This window comes from Antennarius striatus, chromosome 17 (assembly GCF_040054535.1).
Source record: "Antennarius striatus isolate MH-2024 chromosome 17, ASM4005453v1, whole genome shotgun sequence".
In the NCBI taxonomy this organism is placed as follows: Eukaryota; Metazoa; Chordata; class Actinopteri; order Lophiiformes; family Antennariidae; genus Antennarius; species Antennarius striatus.
Genome location: NC_090792.1, coordinates 3452343 through 3467675, shown reverse-complemented (window position 1 = coordinate 3467675; position 15333 = coordinate 3452343). Strand labels below are relative to the sequence as shown.

The window sequence follows — 15333 nt, the reverse complement described above, 5'->3', positions numbered from 1 at the left end:
CAACATGTTAACACACTAATGTTTTGGTTAATGTGTAGGAGGTTCATCAGGCTTGGAGGAGTTAAATGTGTTAAATGTGGGAGTGGGTGAAATGGGGGTGTACGGGTGTGAGAGGGGGGTAAGAGTGCATCGCTTCTGCAATTGGTCATGTCTCTAAATGTCTCATTATGCGGCTTTATTGTTCCTTTGTTGTGCCGGGGGTATAAATACACCCCAGCAGGCCCAGAGGGTGACAGTTTAGGCCGACATACTCCTGAGGAAGACTGATCAGCAGACACAAACCAACAGAGACTTTACAGCAGCCATCGGTAGAAGTTATATTTTGGACAGTTCCTTCAAGCTGAGCAACACTTTCCTCCGTTTGAGCCGAGATGGATTCTGATTCTGGCTCCACCGGCAGCCGCTCCTCCTCTCCTGACCTGGTGGTGGACGATTCTGCAGGCAGCTTCTTCTCCAACAAGATGTTCCAGACCTACTGCCAAGAAAACCGAACGGACGGCGAGGCCGCCCAGGTGAGGATGCAGCACTGCGGCGGAGGCGGCAAAACCAAGAGCAGGTCCGAGCTCAGCAAGGATGAGGTTCAGGACCTGAGACTGAAGGTCAACAGCAGAGAGAGGAAGAGGATGCACGACCTGAACCAGGCCATGGATGGTCTGAGGGAGGTCATGCCTTACGCTCAGGGACCTTCTGTCCGCAAGCTGTCAAAGATATCCACTCTGCTGTTGGCTCGCAATTACATCCTCATGCTGTCCAGCTCCCTGGAGGAGATGAAGAAGCTGGTAGGCGATGTCTACGGAGGCAGCGCCGCCGTCCAGAGCCGCACGGCCGCCCACCCTGCCGTCACCGCCGCCACCCCGACGGCCCACATCCCTCTGCATCCTCTGGCCCAGTCGCTTCACTCCCTGGTGGGCAGCACGCCTCCGGGCCTCCAGCACCACGCCACGTCTGCGGCCGCTGCTCCACACTCCCCTCCGACCACCAGCTTCCTGGGTTTCCACGCTCCAGTCCAGGGCCTCCTGAAGGACCCGCTCCACCTGACCAGCTCCTACAGGCACTTCCCCGGCATGCCCTGCCCCTGCTCACTCTGCCAGCCGTTACCCGCCACCACCTCCACCTTACACAGTCTGTCTATGACCAAATGAGCAGGACTCTGTTAAAGTTTGACTGTTTGAATCAAGGAACCAAGCGGCTCGGCGAAGACTGATAAACTGATAAGAACGGCTGGTGCCTGAACTTGTAGATACTGTATATGTCTTCTGTCTTACAAAGTGCTGCTATTTTTTAATTATGTGTCTTTATTTGCATCATTTATACATAAATATTCTAAATGCAATGGGGATTTTATCAGAGTAGCTTATACTGTAATTTATCTGACCTGGTGGTAAAACATTGACCAAACCTGAGCTGGTTCGTCCTATGATGCTGGATTTCTATTTTCATAAATTAAAACTTTGATATAATAACTCTTGTTTGTGTTCTTTTCAATTATGTTGTTATTAAATTATCACTTTGCTTCTCTTATGCCAGATATTATTGTGGTCATGGTAGTTTTGTCATGTTCTACTTATCTGTCAGGTACTATTTATTCAGTTAAGTAGTTACAACCTTTGTGGAAGCATGTTAGACACACTCACATCACACGACAATACAGCAAGATCTTCTTTAATCAAACAGAATGGGCATTATTTGCGCTACAATGGAGATCAGAGCGGTGAACACATGGGCATTTAGGAAGGGTGTCATTAGTTGCTAACCAGCTTTTGGACAGACAACCCTCTAAGGAGATGAGGAGGGACAGAAGGGCCAGACAATGTGCCAGCGCTGAGGCTGAATGTGGCGTTCCTGAGCCAGGGGACCATCCATCTTCACCCCAACAGGGTGTAGGAGAAGAAAGGACGACACAGGCGCCAGGAAGGCGGGTCACTTTTGTCTGACGCAGCCGAGAGACACAGACGTGTCCTTAGCCGGAGGGCAATCATTTATCTCTGTCTCATAAGGACACGGATATAAGCGCACATAAGTTAATGCAGAGGATGTGATGCAGTCAGTCTAAAAAGCATTTCTGTAAAAGCAAACAGGATTTTCTTCTTCTTGCATGTGTGTGTGTGTGTGTGTGTAAACATGTCCACACACCGCCAACATATATTCATCATCAAATTTTGCAGCGTGTCTGTTAAAATAAAACAAAAAATCCAAGTATAAATACCATATTCATGCGGTAAATCACTAACACAGCTATTATACACGCTGATTGTCACGGCTGTGATTTGATCAAACAAACACGGCAACGGCTGCTCTTCACTTAGCAACAAATCAAGTGTGTAAAATACATGCTTATCCTCCCACGGCTGACAGATGAGTTGGAGATCAGGGGAGAAATGAAGAGATGTAAGTCATTCTCACCCACATCCCTCCTGCTCCACCTCCTCCTCCTCCTCCTCCTCCTCCTCCCTGAGAGCCCTGAATGGCTTTCAACAATAGCCATGTGTGGGACACAAAGGCCTGGGGAGTCCGAGCTCTCGTGCCCAGGACACAGACTCCCTCCATTCAATCTACATTTCATCATGGTAACAAGCGCTGTCGGGCCAAAAGGCCTGACACCCTCTCTCGCCACAAAGGCGGTTAGCGCTAATATATGAGGCTATTGACACTGAAAAGAGCCCCCGTCACTACGAGGGGATTGTCAGCTGTGGGATGTCTCAGTGGGGGGAGGCAGCTGCCGGCCAAACCAAGCGCTGGAGCTTCTGTCGTGGGGACCGGCGCTTCAGCGTCACCTGGTCCCTGGTTCCCCCGACTCGAGAGACCCCGGGTCCTCCCACAAGCACCCCCCAACCCCCCATCCCTTATGTGGGCACAGGTGGGAATGGGAAGCAGAACACATTGTGGAGATTAGTGGGGATCTGCCTCCCTTTACTCAAGGTAGATGATTAGAGACACTGACTCGTGCAAAGCTGGTGCTTCCTGATCGGCACCAGATGGTATTAACCCACAGTGTGTGTGTGTGTGTGTGTGTGTGTGTGTGTGTGTGTGTGTGTGTGTGTGTGTGTGTGTGTGTGTGTGTGTGTGTGTGTGTGTGTGTGTGTGTGTGTGTGTGTGTGTGTGTGTGTGTGTGTGTGTGTGTGTGGAGGGTGGGGGGTGGTGGTGGTGATGTATAATGGATGTGCTTCTTAAATCATACAATATGGGTAAATCCTTGGTGTGTCGTTATGGTCGGAGCTGCTGTCATCATGATGCTCTTTAGCATATGCTAACCAGCAGTGGCAACACTTTTTGTCATGTTGTGTTCAAGTAACCATTTTAGCAGGAATGAACTGAAAATAGAAGTTTTGATCCAAAATCCTCAAGTTAAAATACAAATTATTATGTAAATATATTTGAAGTTACAAAGTCACAAGTTTGAGAAGTAGTCACCATGCAAAATGATGATTGTTGGTCCAGGTGAAGGACCAACAACAACATGCGTTCCAGGACCACTCCCAAATAACTAAAATCTGAGATTTTGCGACAAACTATTTATTTTATTATTTACGGAAATTTAAACTTTTATTTACCCTCCCCATAATGATATCAAACCACCTTCTATCTGTATTACCTTCTCCAACACTCTTATAGACTGTTTAAAGTGCTTTTAAGTGTTTCTTTTAGATATGGAAGTGCGCTGCGTACTGTGAGTCTCGGAACGCAGCACACTTCCAGATGCTGTCAGCCAATAGAATGCGTGCACGGTCTCACATGACTACCTGCTAAAAATCCGCAATGAGGTGAAGCCGGGCATCTTGAAGCACGAATGTGCCGGGGATTACAGTATTTCAATTTTTCTTTGTACAAACCCATCCATCCATCCATCCATCCATCCAATCCAATCCAATCCAATCCAAACTTTATTTGTTGAGCACTTTACCACAACCGCAGTCGACCAAAGTGCTGTACAGGCGAATGAATAAAAAGAACAAACATTATAGATAAAAGACAAAATGGCTCAAATATTATAAGTAAAGTTAATCAACTAGAAACATAAAACATAAAATATGGATAAAAACAAAAGCAAATAATCAGAGCAATAAAGTAAGATAAAAAAGATAAGACAAAATAAAATCAGGTGTCTATCTAGATGTTAAAAGCCAAGGAGAAGAGGTAGGTCTTCACGCGAGATTTAAAAACAGACAGAGAAGAGGCCTGTCTGATTTGCTGAGGCAGATCATTCCACAATTTGGGTGCCACAACAGCAAAGGCACGGTCCCCTCTGAGCTTCTGTTTGGTTTTAGGCACATCCAGGAGCAGCTGATCAGCTGACCTGAGAGAGCGAGCAGGTACATAGCGGTGTAGAAGCTCAGAGAGGTAAGGTGGGGCAAGGGCATTCAGGGATTTAAAAGTAAATAAAAGAATTTAAAAATGGATTCTAAAATGTATGGGCAGCCAGGGGAGTGAGGCTAAAATGGGGGTAATGTGCTCATGTTTACGGGTGCTGGTCAACAGACGTGCAGCAGCATTTTGGACCATCTGGAGACGGGAGATGGAAGAAGCACTAACCCCCACATAAAGAGAATTGCAATAGTCCAGCCTAGTGGTGACAAAGGCGTGGATGACTGTTTCGAAATGTTGCCTCGAAAGAATAGGTTTTATCCATCCATCACAATCGTCCTGTAGGTCACGGGTCCGCTAGAGCCTATCCCAGCTAGCTATAGGCGAAAGACAGGGTACATCCCAGATAAGATGCCAGCACATCACAGGGCCCCTTGAAAGACAAACAAACACACACACACACACACACACACACACACACACACACACACACACCTACCAACGGAATTTGATGTTACCAGTTCAGAGCACCATCATGCCACAGAGGGTAGTCAATAATAATAATAATAATAATAATAATAATAATAATAATAATAATAATAATAATAATAATAATAATAATAATAATAATAATAATAATAATAATAATAATGATAATAATAATAATAAATGAGTTCTTAGATTTATTTAGCAGTATATTAACAATACCAATGTTTCAAATTATTTAAAAATGTTAATATTAATAAATGTACAATTAATAAATGTTTATAACTGTAAGTCAGGAGGAAACTTATTTCACCAGACTTACTGAAAAGTATGAAAAAGTTTCATTTAAAACAAGATAGTCTCTTTCCATCTTTCTATGTGTGGCACTTTTTTTGGAGGGTTTGGGGGTAGAAGAAATATGTAGAGTCTGAATTAGCTCATTTACTGGGATCTGATTTCTCTATAGTGTTGAGTTAAAAAAAAAAAAAAGGGATTAACTTACCGAGACTTATCTTAGTTCAAAAGACAAAACCACAACATTGCGATACTTTTTGCAATACAAAAAGAATAAAATGTGAAATATCAAGATACATACAATGACATAGAAAAACACATGAATATAGAACTGTATTAAACACAATCTTTTAGGGAATGTCAGTCCATAGCCTAAATGTACAATAACATTAATTCAAAACATGACATAGAATTTCACAATTTAATCCTACTTAATTGTTTAGTACTGTGGGTTATTTTTTACATAGTTCTACGTATGAAAACCAAAGGCAAAGTCTTAAATAACACCAAGGATGCATATTGTGATTTCACACATTCCTCTTTTGTGCAGTAAATGTCACACAAACACTGTTACACAATGGATTGCAGACAGATGGATAAGTTAACTGCTTCAGATACGGATCAATAAAGGGCCACTCGTCCCAACTTGGCTCAACACGACCTGCATTTGCAGAGTTAATTAAGGGACTGAAAGACCCAATTACGAGGATGGAGGCGCCGAACGGGGAGACATATTGTGTGGATATGGGCACACATTGTGCAGCGTCTGGATAAAGGGGAACTTCAATTAATGGAGAACACACTTCCAGAGGCTTGTTGCCTGGTCTTTTTCATTTTGGGCCACAGCCCCCCACCCCTTCAGAATATTGATGAGGGGACAGGACAGCTGCTGAGGGTTAACACGCATATGCAATATAGCAAGCACATACGCTCATCACATGTCCACAGATGCACCGAGAACAGGAGATTGATGACAGGATTCAGGGTGGAATTGTTAACCGCTGATTATCTAATACTTTGGATCGAGAAGGCTGTTTGTTTGATTTCACATTCAGTTTAGAGTTTGATCTCATTTAATTACAAAAACAACAACTTGCATACACTCAAACTATTACTTGTCGTCATCGAAGCGTTGCAATGCTGCCTTTCTTTCATTACGTTGACGCTCGTCTGCCATCTGTGTGATGGTAGCTTTAAGGTTTCTTTACTGTTTCATTTAGATATTTTTTCTCACAAATACCACATAAAGGAAGCTTTGGACAGCGTAGAGAAGTGGTGATTTGGGTTCAAATCCTGACCCAGGGCCTCTCTGTGAGTAATTTGCATATTCTCCATGTGCCTGTCTGGGTTCCTGCTGAATGCTTCAATGTAGGTGAACTTGTGGTTCTGAAACTACATTAAAGGAGTGTGAATAATACCGTTTTCTTTATGCTCCCTGTGATAGGAATGAAGCAGTAACTAAAATATGTATAAGTTTATATTTTATTTTATTTATCCCCAAATCCTTTGCTTTTTATTCTAAATTCTTTATTCTTACTCTCACTTTGTCTACCTTCTGAAGCAGAGCAGCTGGAACAAAAAACAATTTCCTCCTTGGGGATCAATAAAGCATTCTAATTCTGATTCTGTTCAACTGGTGCGATGTCCAGGCTCTATCCTGCCTGTCAGGACAGGTTTCTGCCTCCCACAACCCTGCAAAGGTTAAACAGTTGTAGGCAACAGATATAAAGAAGCATGCTCTCCATGTAATGTAATGCTAACTACTATAGACATTTCAAAGGCCGATCATTTTGTTTGTTTAGTGAGCAGGAAAAAAATAATCCAGACTGAAAGCTGAAAGTTCTCAATATCACAGATTCTTCTCACCAGAATAAAAATAAAAATCTTCTTTTGATGACTACTCTGGTTGAAAAATGTCTCAACCTCTCAATAATAAGATGCTGTGATGTAGAACAAATGCGAAGCACCGTCAGGCACCAACATCTCAGTGTTGCTGAGGAATCAAGCCACCACCAGGCTTCACTCTAGGGTGTTCTGTACAGGATAGACTTCATTCCACCTCCAGACATACAGTACCTCTGAGCCGTAGGCTCCAAAAGTTTAAAAGTAAAAGTTATTTATTTGTTCATTTATTTATTTTATTATTATTATCAATGTGTCGGACTTTGCCCACATATATTGTATTTTGCCAGTAAACCCAAAGCCAATTGTAAATGTACAAAATCATGTTGCAAAACCACCCCATGCATTTGGAATCATATTTGAAATTGTTATTAGATTGACAAAAAAGTAAAACTGCTTTTCACCAAAATGTTCTTCACTGACTCCGTTTTTTTTTTTTTTTTGTAATTAGGTCAAATTTGACCAATTAACACAAATTCAGCTAGAATAAGATCTAATTACTGTTAAACAAAAACAACAAACAACCTTTTTCGCACAGCAAACAATAATAATAAAACATGAGGCGGGGTTCTGCTTTTCTAGGTTTGACCCTCCGCAGCCACCATAGTTGATTAAAGGCATTCAAAGCGACTCCTTTGTTTGTTTGTAGTTCTTTACATGATTTCGCAGACGACAGACACATTGCGTCACGTGGGTCTGTGCGGGCGCCTCGCGGCCGGGGTTAAAGTTCAGTAAATACTGATGATGTCATCGTCTGAAGATGGCTGAAGGGTGAGAGTGAACTCACAGAATACTTTTTTAATTTTAAGTGCGATATAGCGGAGAGTAAAGATGCCGTTGTGTTCCCTGAGTCGTTGCGAGTCAAATAATATTCGGTTAATTTACTTTTCTTTTTGTCCGCCCGCGGAACCATTCAGGAAGTGTAGTTGTTTACCAAAACATTGCTAGCGTTAGCATAGCCTGGTTAGTTATGCTGGAACATTACCGCGGCTGGAATTACGCAACAACAGGAAGGCTAAACAGCTTTTTTTGTTTTAGTACCAGTAAAATAAATTCGTGCAGCCTCACAAGCCCTACGTGTGTGATGTTGTGGCTAGTTAGCCTGTGTAGCTTTAGCAAACTAGCTAGGCTGCCTGTGTGTGTCAGCTAGCTGGAGCGTTGGGCGTTTGGTAGACGTGATGTTTGTGTTTTTGTTGTGTTGTTTGTGGGACATGCGGTCATTATAAACCTGTGTACATTACAGAGAAGGATGGTGGGGGGGCTGGCTTCAGCAGAGCTTCCAGGCCGTCAAAGATAAGGTGAGTCAAGTCGTCCACGTCACGGGAGTCAATGCTTTAATCTGGACGTTAACTAGCTTTAGCTTCCAAACGTCCTGATGGTTCTTCAGCAACAACTAATCGACCTTCAGCGGTTACGATTCTTGACTCTTTTGAGTTGTTATTCTCTACGAAACAACCTGAACTCCTTTCCTTTTGTATGATTTATATCGAGAGATGCTTTTATTTTATTAGGACACAAGTTAGCAGCCTTAACGTACATTCATGAGAACACAAACAATGAAGGTGTTGTGTCTCCATTCCTTACTTTTATAAGAAACTGGAACGTTTTTGAACAAGTAATTGCCAGAAGTTTGATGACTTCTGTTATTCAACGACCTACAGCAAAATGAACTATCGCTAGTGAAATATATAGCAGAATTTGTCTTTCCACAATAACATTTGACGTTTTCTAGCCCTTTAGCTCTTTGATATGAAAGGAAATTAGTCAAGTGTCTGAGTTTTCCGTTCCTAATTTATGAAAATACTTAGTTTAGTTTGCCTTGTAAACTTTCACCCCTAGATCTGACATGTCTTCAAACATTAGATTACAGTATTTTCCGCACTATAAGGCATACCTAAAAGCTTTTAATGTTCTTCAAAACTGACAGTGCGCCTTATAATCCAGTGTGCCTTATGTATAAAAAAGCTTTAAAATAGGCCATTTGTTGAAGGTGCGCCTTATGTGCAGAAAATACTGTAGTTGTAAAGAACACTATTATGACACACAGCTCCATCACATACATGACACTGAAACTGTACTTTCAAAGGAGTTCAGAAGTGGTATTGACATAGTGGGTTGTGGATGAGGATCTTGATTACTTCACTCTGATTTGCAGTCATCTGAAGCCTTAGAATTCCTGAAGCGAGACTTGGCAGAATTCTCGACTGTGGTGCAACATGACACAACCTGTTCCATTGTGGCCACGGCCACGGCTGTCAAAAATAAACTTGCGGTAAGATTCTGTCTTCACGCTGTTTTGATCTGTCACAGCTGACCCGTGCCCGTTGAATATCCTCCATTTGAAACCTGTCTTTCAGGTGGAAGGGTCCTCTGAGACCACCGAAAAGGTGAAGAAGAGCCTCTCTAGTTTCTTAGGAGTGATATCAGACACACTCGCTCCACCCCCTGATAAAACTATTGACTGTGATGTCATCACGTTGGTGGCAACGCCAGCAGGAACTACAGAGGTCTACGACAGTTCTAAGGTGGGCATGAGGTCCACTTAGTCTTTTGGTGGAAAAGCAGCTTTTTTTACGTTTCTGGTTAATCTTGAAATCATTGACATGAGTGCGTTTGAAAGCACATGAGCATGATGTATATGTGGGAACAAAACAGCCACAGATGAGCTTTTGTTTTTTCACATGCAGGCACGTCTCTACAGTTTGCAGGCTGACCCTGCGACATACTGCAACGAGCCTGATGGTAAGCAGCAAATGACTATTTTATTATTCATAAATTATTGAAGGATGGTATCATTTGACTTACCCTGTTGACTATATTGAGTAGATTTTCCCAATGTTATGTACTACACATTCTATTATGAATGATTGTTTACTACTGTAATAAATATGGATTTTTGTGTTTCTTTTGGTGGCTGCGACATTTTGCTTGTGATCATAAAAATCCATATTATGGATGTCTTAAGTTTCCATTTTTAGTTCGATTGTGTTTTGACTGCCTGTTTAAATCCATCCATCCAGTTTCTTGTAGATGAGACTGTTTCAGAATGATATCATTTTTTTATTGGGTAACATGATTTGCAGATGCTTTAGCGTGTTTTGAGTGTATATAAATCAGATTTTATGTTGGATCAGGTCCTCCTGAGCTGTTTGACAACTGGCTCTCTAGCTTCAGGATGGAAGAGAAGAAAGGAGAAATCTCAGATCTGTTGGTCAACAGTCCCTCCATACGAGCCCTTTACACTAAAATGGTAAATTTTTGTCTATAGCTATTATTACACATCACAGTTTCCAGTTGTTTGATCTACTACATGTACATAATATAAGTTGATGTTGCTAGAATTGCAGTAAACCGTATAGGAACTTTTATGTTTTATTTTCAGGTACCAGTCGCTGTAGCCCATTCAGAGTTCTGGCAGAGATATTTTTACAAAGTATTCCAGCTGGAGCAGGTAATGGTGCTGTTTTATACTTTATAGTGTCTAAACTGCAGAAACTGTCGGCTGTCAGCTCGATTAGTGGTCTTTGGGGCCGCCTGCTGACTGACTATCGTTATTTAATTGTTGCCTGTGGCGCCATCTGCCTGCTGCACCTCTTATGTGTGAAAACATGTTAATTAGTTAGACTTTTTAGTAATCCCGGAAGAAATTAAAAACCAGTAGCTCAGTAACTCCTGTTTAACTCACACTGTTGGTATGATCATAAAATGTAAAGTTTACCACCTGATTGGCTTCACAAATGTTAACCAAAGCATTGGCGATCACCTGTTAAAACCTTTTTGTATGGATGAAAAACAAACGTAACATTGATTGAGTTACAGAAGTTGCTCATGCTACTTCTTAATTTTGTATTATTGAAAGGAAGGGTCCTGTGAATGAATGAAACGTGCAGATTGACTGTAGGTTGTCTTGTGGCAGGAGGAGGCGAGGAGGGTGGCACTGAAGCAGAGGGCGGAGCAGACACACACAGAGACGCTCGGCTGGGAGGAAGAGGAGGACGAGGGTATGCTAGCCTGTGTTTAGCATTGTTGATCCTTGATTTAACAGTCCAACCTGTCACTCACGCTGATGCCCCCGCTGTTTCTGTCAGATAACTTCCTCGGTGCCGCGTCATCGTCTTATCTCAACTTCACACCCCAGTTGGACCAAAGCTCTATACACCTTCCTACATCATTGACAGGAACAAGAATGACTCTTCTGAGCCCCGAGCTGTCCCCCAGTGAAGAACGTGACTCCACTCTCTCGGTCACCAGCGGGAGCGTCAGCCTGCCAACGCAGGTGGAAGTGCAGCCGGAGCCCGTCGCAACAGATCTGGCCAAGAAACTGACGGAAGCTAGTTTAGAAGATGTTGCAGACAAGACGCAAGAAGAGCAGAGTCCTGGAAAAAGTGACATACATCCTGAGGCCCGAGGGGAGGCTGTAATCCAGCCAGAGGTCACTTTGGACGGGGCATCAGCGCAGCCTTCTGCCCCCACCTCTAAACCAGATGCAGCAAAGGGGGAGGGCCCACAGGACCTGAGAGTGTTTGAGCTGAACTCCGACAGTGGTAAATCTACACCCTCCAACAACGGCAAGAAAGGTAGAGTCATTTGTCAGCTGTACGTGAAATCCTTATTCATCCAGTTTGGGAGTGAAATGAAATATGCTAAAATTTTTATGAATTTTTCTTTCCACTAAACAAACCTAGAATTTGAGGTGAAAGAATATTTTCTTTGTCCTGATTTAGTCTTGTCTCCTTCCAGGGTCCAGCACCGACGTGAGCGAGGACTGGGAGAAAGACTTCGACTTGGACATGACGGAAGAGGAAGTCCAGATGGCTCTGTCTAAAATTGAATCTTCTGGAGAGGTGAGTGTGAACGTATCACTGTGACCTGCGTTCACCAGCATCTGGAGCAAGAATCCAAAATGATTTACAAACCCCCTTTTTTTCCCCTTTTTCCTACCAGTTGGATGAAGACTGGGAGAATTGGAACTGAGAGCCACCGTAGCACGAGTTCTGCCCCCACCGTTGAAGCTAGTTCTCTGCCGACAAACGTTGCTTAACATGTTTAAACTCTTTGTCCACACTGTCACCATGTCGATATTGTCAGTAGAGGATTTTCCACAGGGTTTTGGACCACATCAAGTAAACCTGTAGAACGCGCTGCAAATTTTAATGCTCTGTCAGTTTAGCGCCGGTCGGGCGTCCAGCGAGGAAAGCGACTCGGAGTCTCGGCTGTTCTGACGTAGAGAGCGAACGACGATAGTAGACGGGAGATGAAATCATTCTGACCTGAAACGATTGAGGCCAAAGTGAAATGTCAGTTTGTGAAAAGTTTCACCGCGGCAGGAGAGTAAATGTTTTCCGCTTGTCTTTATGCCATTGAACACATCAATTATGTTGTGAGCGTATTTCAAGTCAGGCAGTGACTTTAACCGCAGGCTGCACAATAGCCATAACGTGTAATGCTGCTTGTCACCTTTCTTAGATGAAATACCCCACAAGCGATTCATGAAACAGTGATCAGTTGATCTAATTCTACTTGGGGCCATTTCTTCCTCATCTTCTTTTATGCAAGTAAATCTTCAGAATGAGAAAAATGTTTTTGGCCTTCATTCAGAGAGCACTTTTCATTTCGGATTCACTTCCAGCTAATAGCTCTATGGCCTTGTACAACACGGTAGTGTGATGATGTTTTCGTTACAAGTGAGTCACCTGAGACGCATCCAGCTGCTGTGTTATGATGGATTTTCTCTCTTCTCTCTGGTTTTGTAACCTTCTGTCACCTTTTAATGTTTCACTTCTTTGATTTGTTTATGCGTTTGTCTTATTCGGGTAGAGGGGACATTTAATATCAGCCATGAAGAGACAATAAAGAGAACTGAAACTGGTCCTTTTTTTCCCAATACCAGGTTTTTTGGCTTTAAATTCAGGACAGCGTGTAAAGAGTCGAGTCAAAGCTCCATGGTTTCCTGATTTCTTTTTCCCATCGTCTCATGTAACAGAAAATAATCCTAGATATGTAATATTTATATTAAAGTGCTTAATTATTATGTGCTTTGGATTGCATGTTCTGTGCAATAACATGCAAAACACTGTAGGTGGTTACTGTTGAGTTGTACATTTGACAGGACGTCGCCTGTTCTTCTAGTCTTTGTGTTCTCACAAAGTGTTGCATGTCTTCTCGGCTGTGTATTCCCTTCGGATCGAGGCTTTGAACTAATCGGAGCTGTTGTACACGTCTGTTTTCAAAGCTGTCTACATTTCATTGCATTCTATTTTTCAAATGAACGTCATTAAAGGAGTCATGGCAAACTAGCTTGGTGTTGTGTTTACAAGATGAAGCAATATGACTCGTTCGCTTACATAAAAAACAGACGAGGCCACAGAAACAATATTTAATCAGTGGTTGTGTGTCTTCACTCACAGAACACACACACACACCCTGGAAAAGTTCTCAGCTCTTGTTTCACGGGGTTCTTGTGTTACAGAATGTAATCATTAGGACGCAATATAAGACTGAAATTTCAAGTTTAAGTACTGTACTTCAATTCCACACATCTGGGAATGCTCCAAACTAAATCCATGCCTTTATAACCAATGACACCAACAATCATATTCTAGATTTGCAAGTGGGAATTTAACGGGATCAGCAACACAATAAAAGACTTTGTCAATTACATTAGTGTTTTGAGGTATGAATTCTCTAATTTCACAGATTTTGACATTAGATTGAGAAATTGCAGATGGTTTGTGTGTCTTCATACACTTTTTTTTTAAATTCCGCGTTTATGTAAGACTATTAGTAACAGGAACGGTAATTAACGAGGTTCGGTCTGTGCATATGAAGAGCTAAGACAGATCAGCAGTACATATAAATGGCCACTTGATGTCGCTGTTGCTCCATTTAGACCCCCGAGTGAAGCGCAGCCACTCCTTTCCTGTCAGCTGCAGCATCCATCTCACGGACGTGGACTGGCTGCATGACCATTGTTCGCCATCAGTGCCTTTAATAATTTACTTTCTTACGTTTTCCTTTTAAATAACCATTTTTCCATCCTGTCTCTGAACGCGCTGCCGCTGGATGGACGTGATGAAGCAGCATCAGCCGTCAAACACCGTCCAGACGGAGCTGCGGCGCGTCAGCCGCGCTGATGTAGGTCACAGCAGAGACACCTGTGCGCCACGCTGGAGCTACAACATGGATGCTGCATGTAAAGATGTCTACTGCCCGTCTCTGTCTAGATTTACCCACGCTGGTGAGGGGTTGAGTGGGTGTGGTCACTGGAGGATGATGGAGGGACTGGATGATGAACGGACCAAACCATTGGTCTACTGCACCAGTGTCAGCACCAGAGGAAAATACAGATTATGGTCAGATCTCCTCTCCTGAAAATCCAGTCACTATTTCCTGCCTTGTAAAAATGAAAATGAAAATATTCTTAGTCCACAAAATATTTGTGGAAGTTAAAAATAATAATAAAAGAAACAGCAAGGCTGCAAATTCCAAGAGGAATGGATGACTTATTTTACAACACATTTTAAAAAAAAGCAGCTCATCTTGTGCAGCCCAGAGCTTTAAATACCAACAAAACAGAAATGACTTTTAGCCACTAAGCTAAAAATGCCCACCAGTTTTAAATGTACGTATGTATAAACTAAAATGTGTAAATGTGGGAAAAATATTACAACTCAACAAGTATTTTTGATCTCTGCTTACCTTTCATTGGCTCTCACATCAGGCACTCTCTTTGGGGCTTCTAGCTTAGCAGCTACATTTAAAAATTCTGCTGTTTAGAAGATTAATAGCGTCTTTTAAAACCAGTTTGAGGAACTGTGTTGTGAGAGCTGCATGAAGCAGTTTAATTTTTATTTTTCTCTCAAACCTGCTGTGTCTCCATCTGATGAGGAACTCCCTCAGTATTGTTTCATTTCTGTGATTTAACAAAGTATTTTGTAAACCTCAGCTGACTTTCCATTGACTTGGACTGAGAAGATAATTACTATATTTCACCTTTTGAATTAGCTGGTTCTTGAGTAAGTAAAATATTGTTTGTTTTTCTGGGTGCATTTTTACAAAAATCCTCAAAAAACAAATCCAGGCTTTCATATCCAGGCCCCGGCAGCTTGTGCATATGCTGCCCAGACCCCGAATAACACAGACCCCATATACATTACATTCCTTCTTGCTCTGTTCTCACTTGAAGTTCTTAGTCAGCAGAAAGGCTGTAAAGGAATTTCCTGTTGAAGCCCACCACTCCCTGAGCGGGTCTGGGTGCTGTTGGAATGCTTGACATTACCACCGATCCTCCCCAGCCATGTTCAGATCATTCAGAAAATGATTGGGGGGGGATGGGGGATGCCAATCAGA

At 42.5% G+C, this 15333-nt stretch overlaps 2 protein-coding genes across 2 annotated transcripts; both read left to right on the top strand.

The window, feature by feature from the left end:
- Positions 1-371: 371 nt before the first annotated feature.
- olig4 (oligodendrocyte transcription factor 4) lies at positions 372-1142 on the top strand. The gene has a single exon (XM_068339597.1). The coding sequence runs from the start codon at positions 372-374 to the stop codon at positions 1140-1142; it is 771 nt and encodes a 256-aa protein (XP_068195698.1).
- A 6480-nt stretch (positions 1143-7622) lies between these two features.
- On the top strand, positions 7623-13280 carry bsdc1 (BSD domain containing 1). Its single transcript, XM_068338571.1, has 11 exons — positions 7623-7755; positions 8228-8282; positions 9140-9256; positions 9342-9509; positions 9672-9726; positions 10119-10234; positions 10367-10435; positions 10901-10985; positions 11073-11561; positions 11725-11828; positions 11929-13280. The coding sequence occupies exons 1-11, from the start codon at positions 7745-7747 to the stop codon at positions 11956-11958; spliced, it is 1299 nt and encodes a 432-aa protein (XP_068194672.1). The 5' UTR covers positions 7623-7744; the 3' UTR covers positions 11959-13280.
- The last annotated feature ends 2053 nt before the right edge of the window (positions 13281-15333 follow it).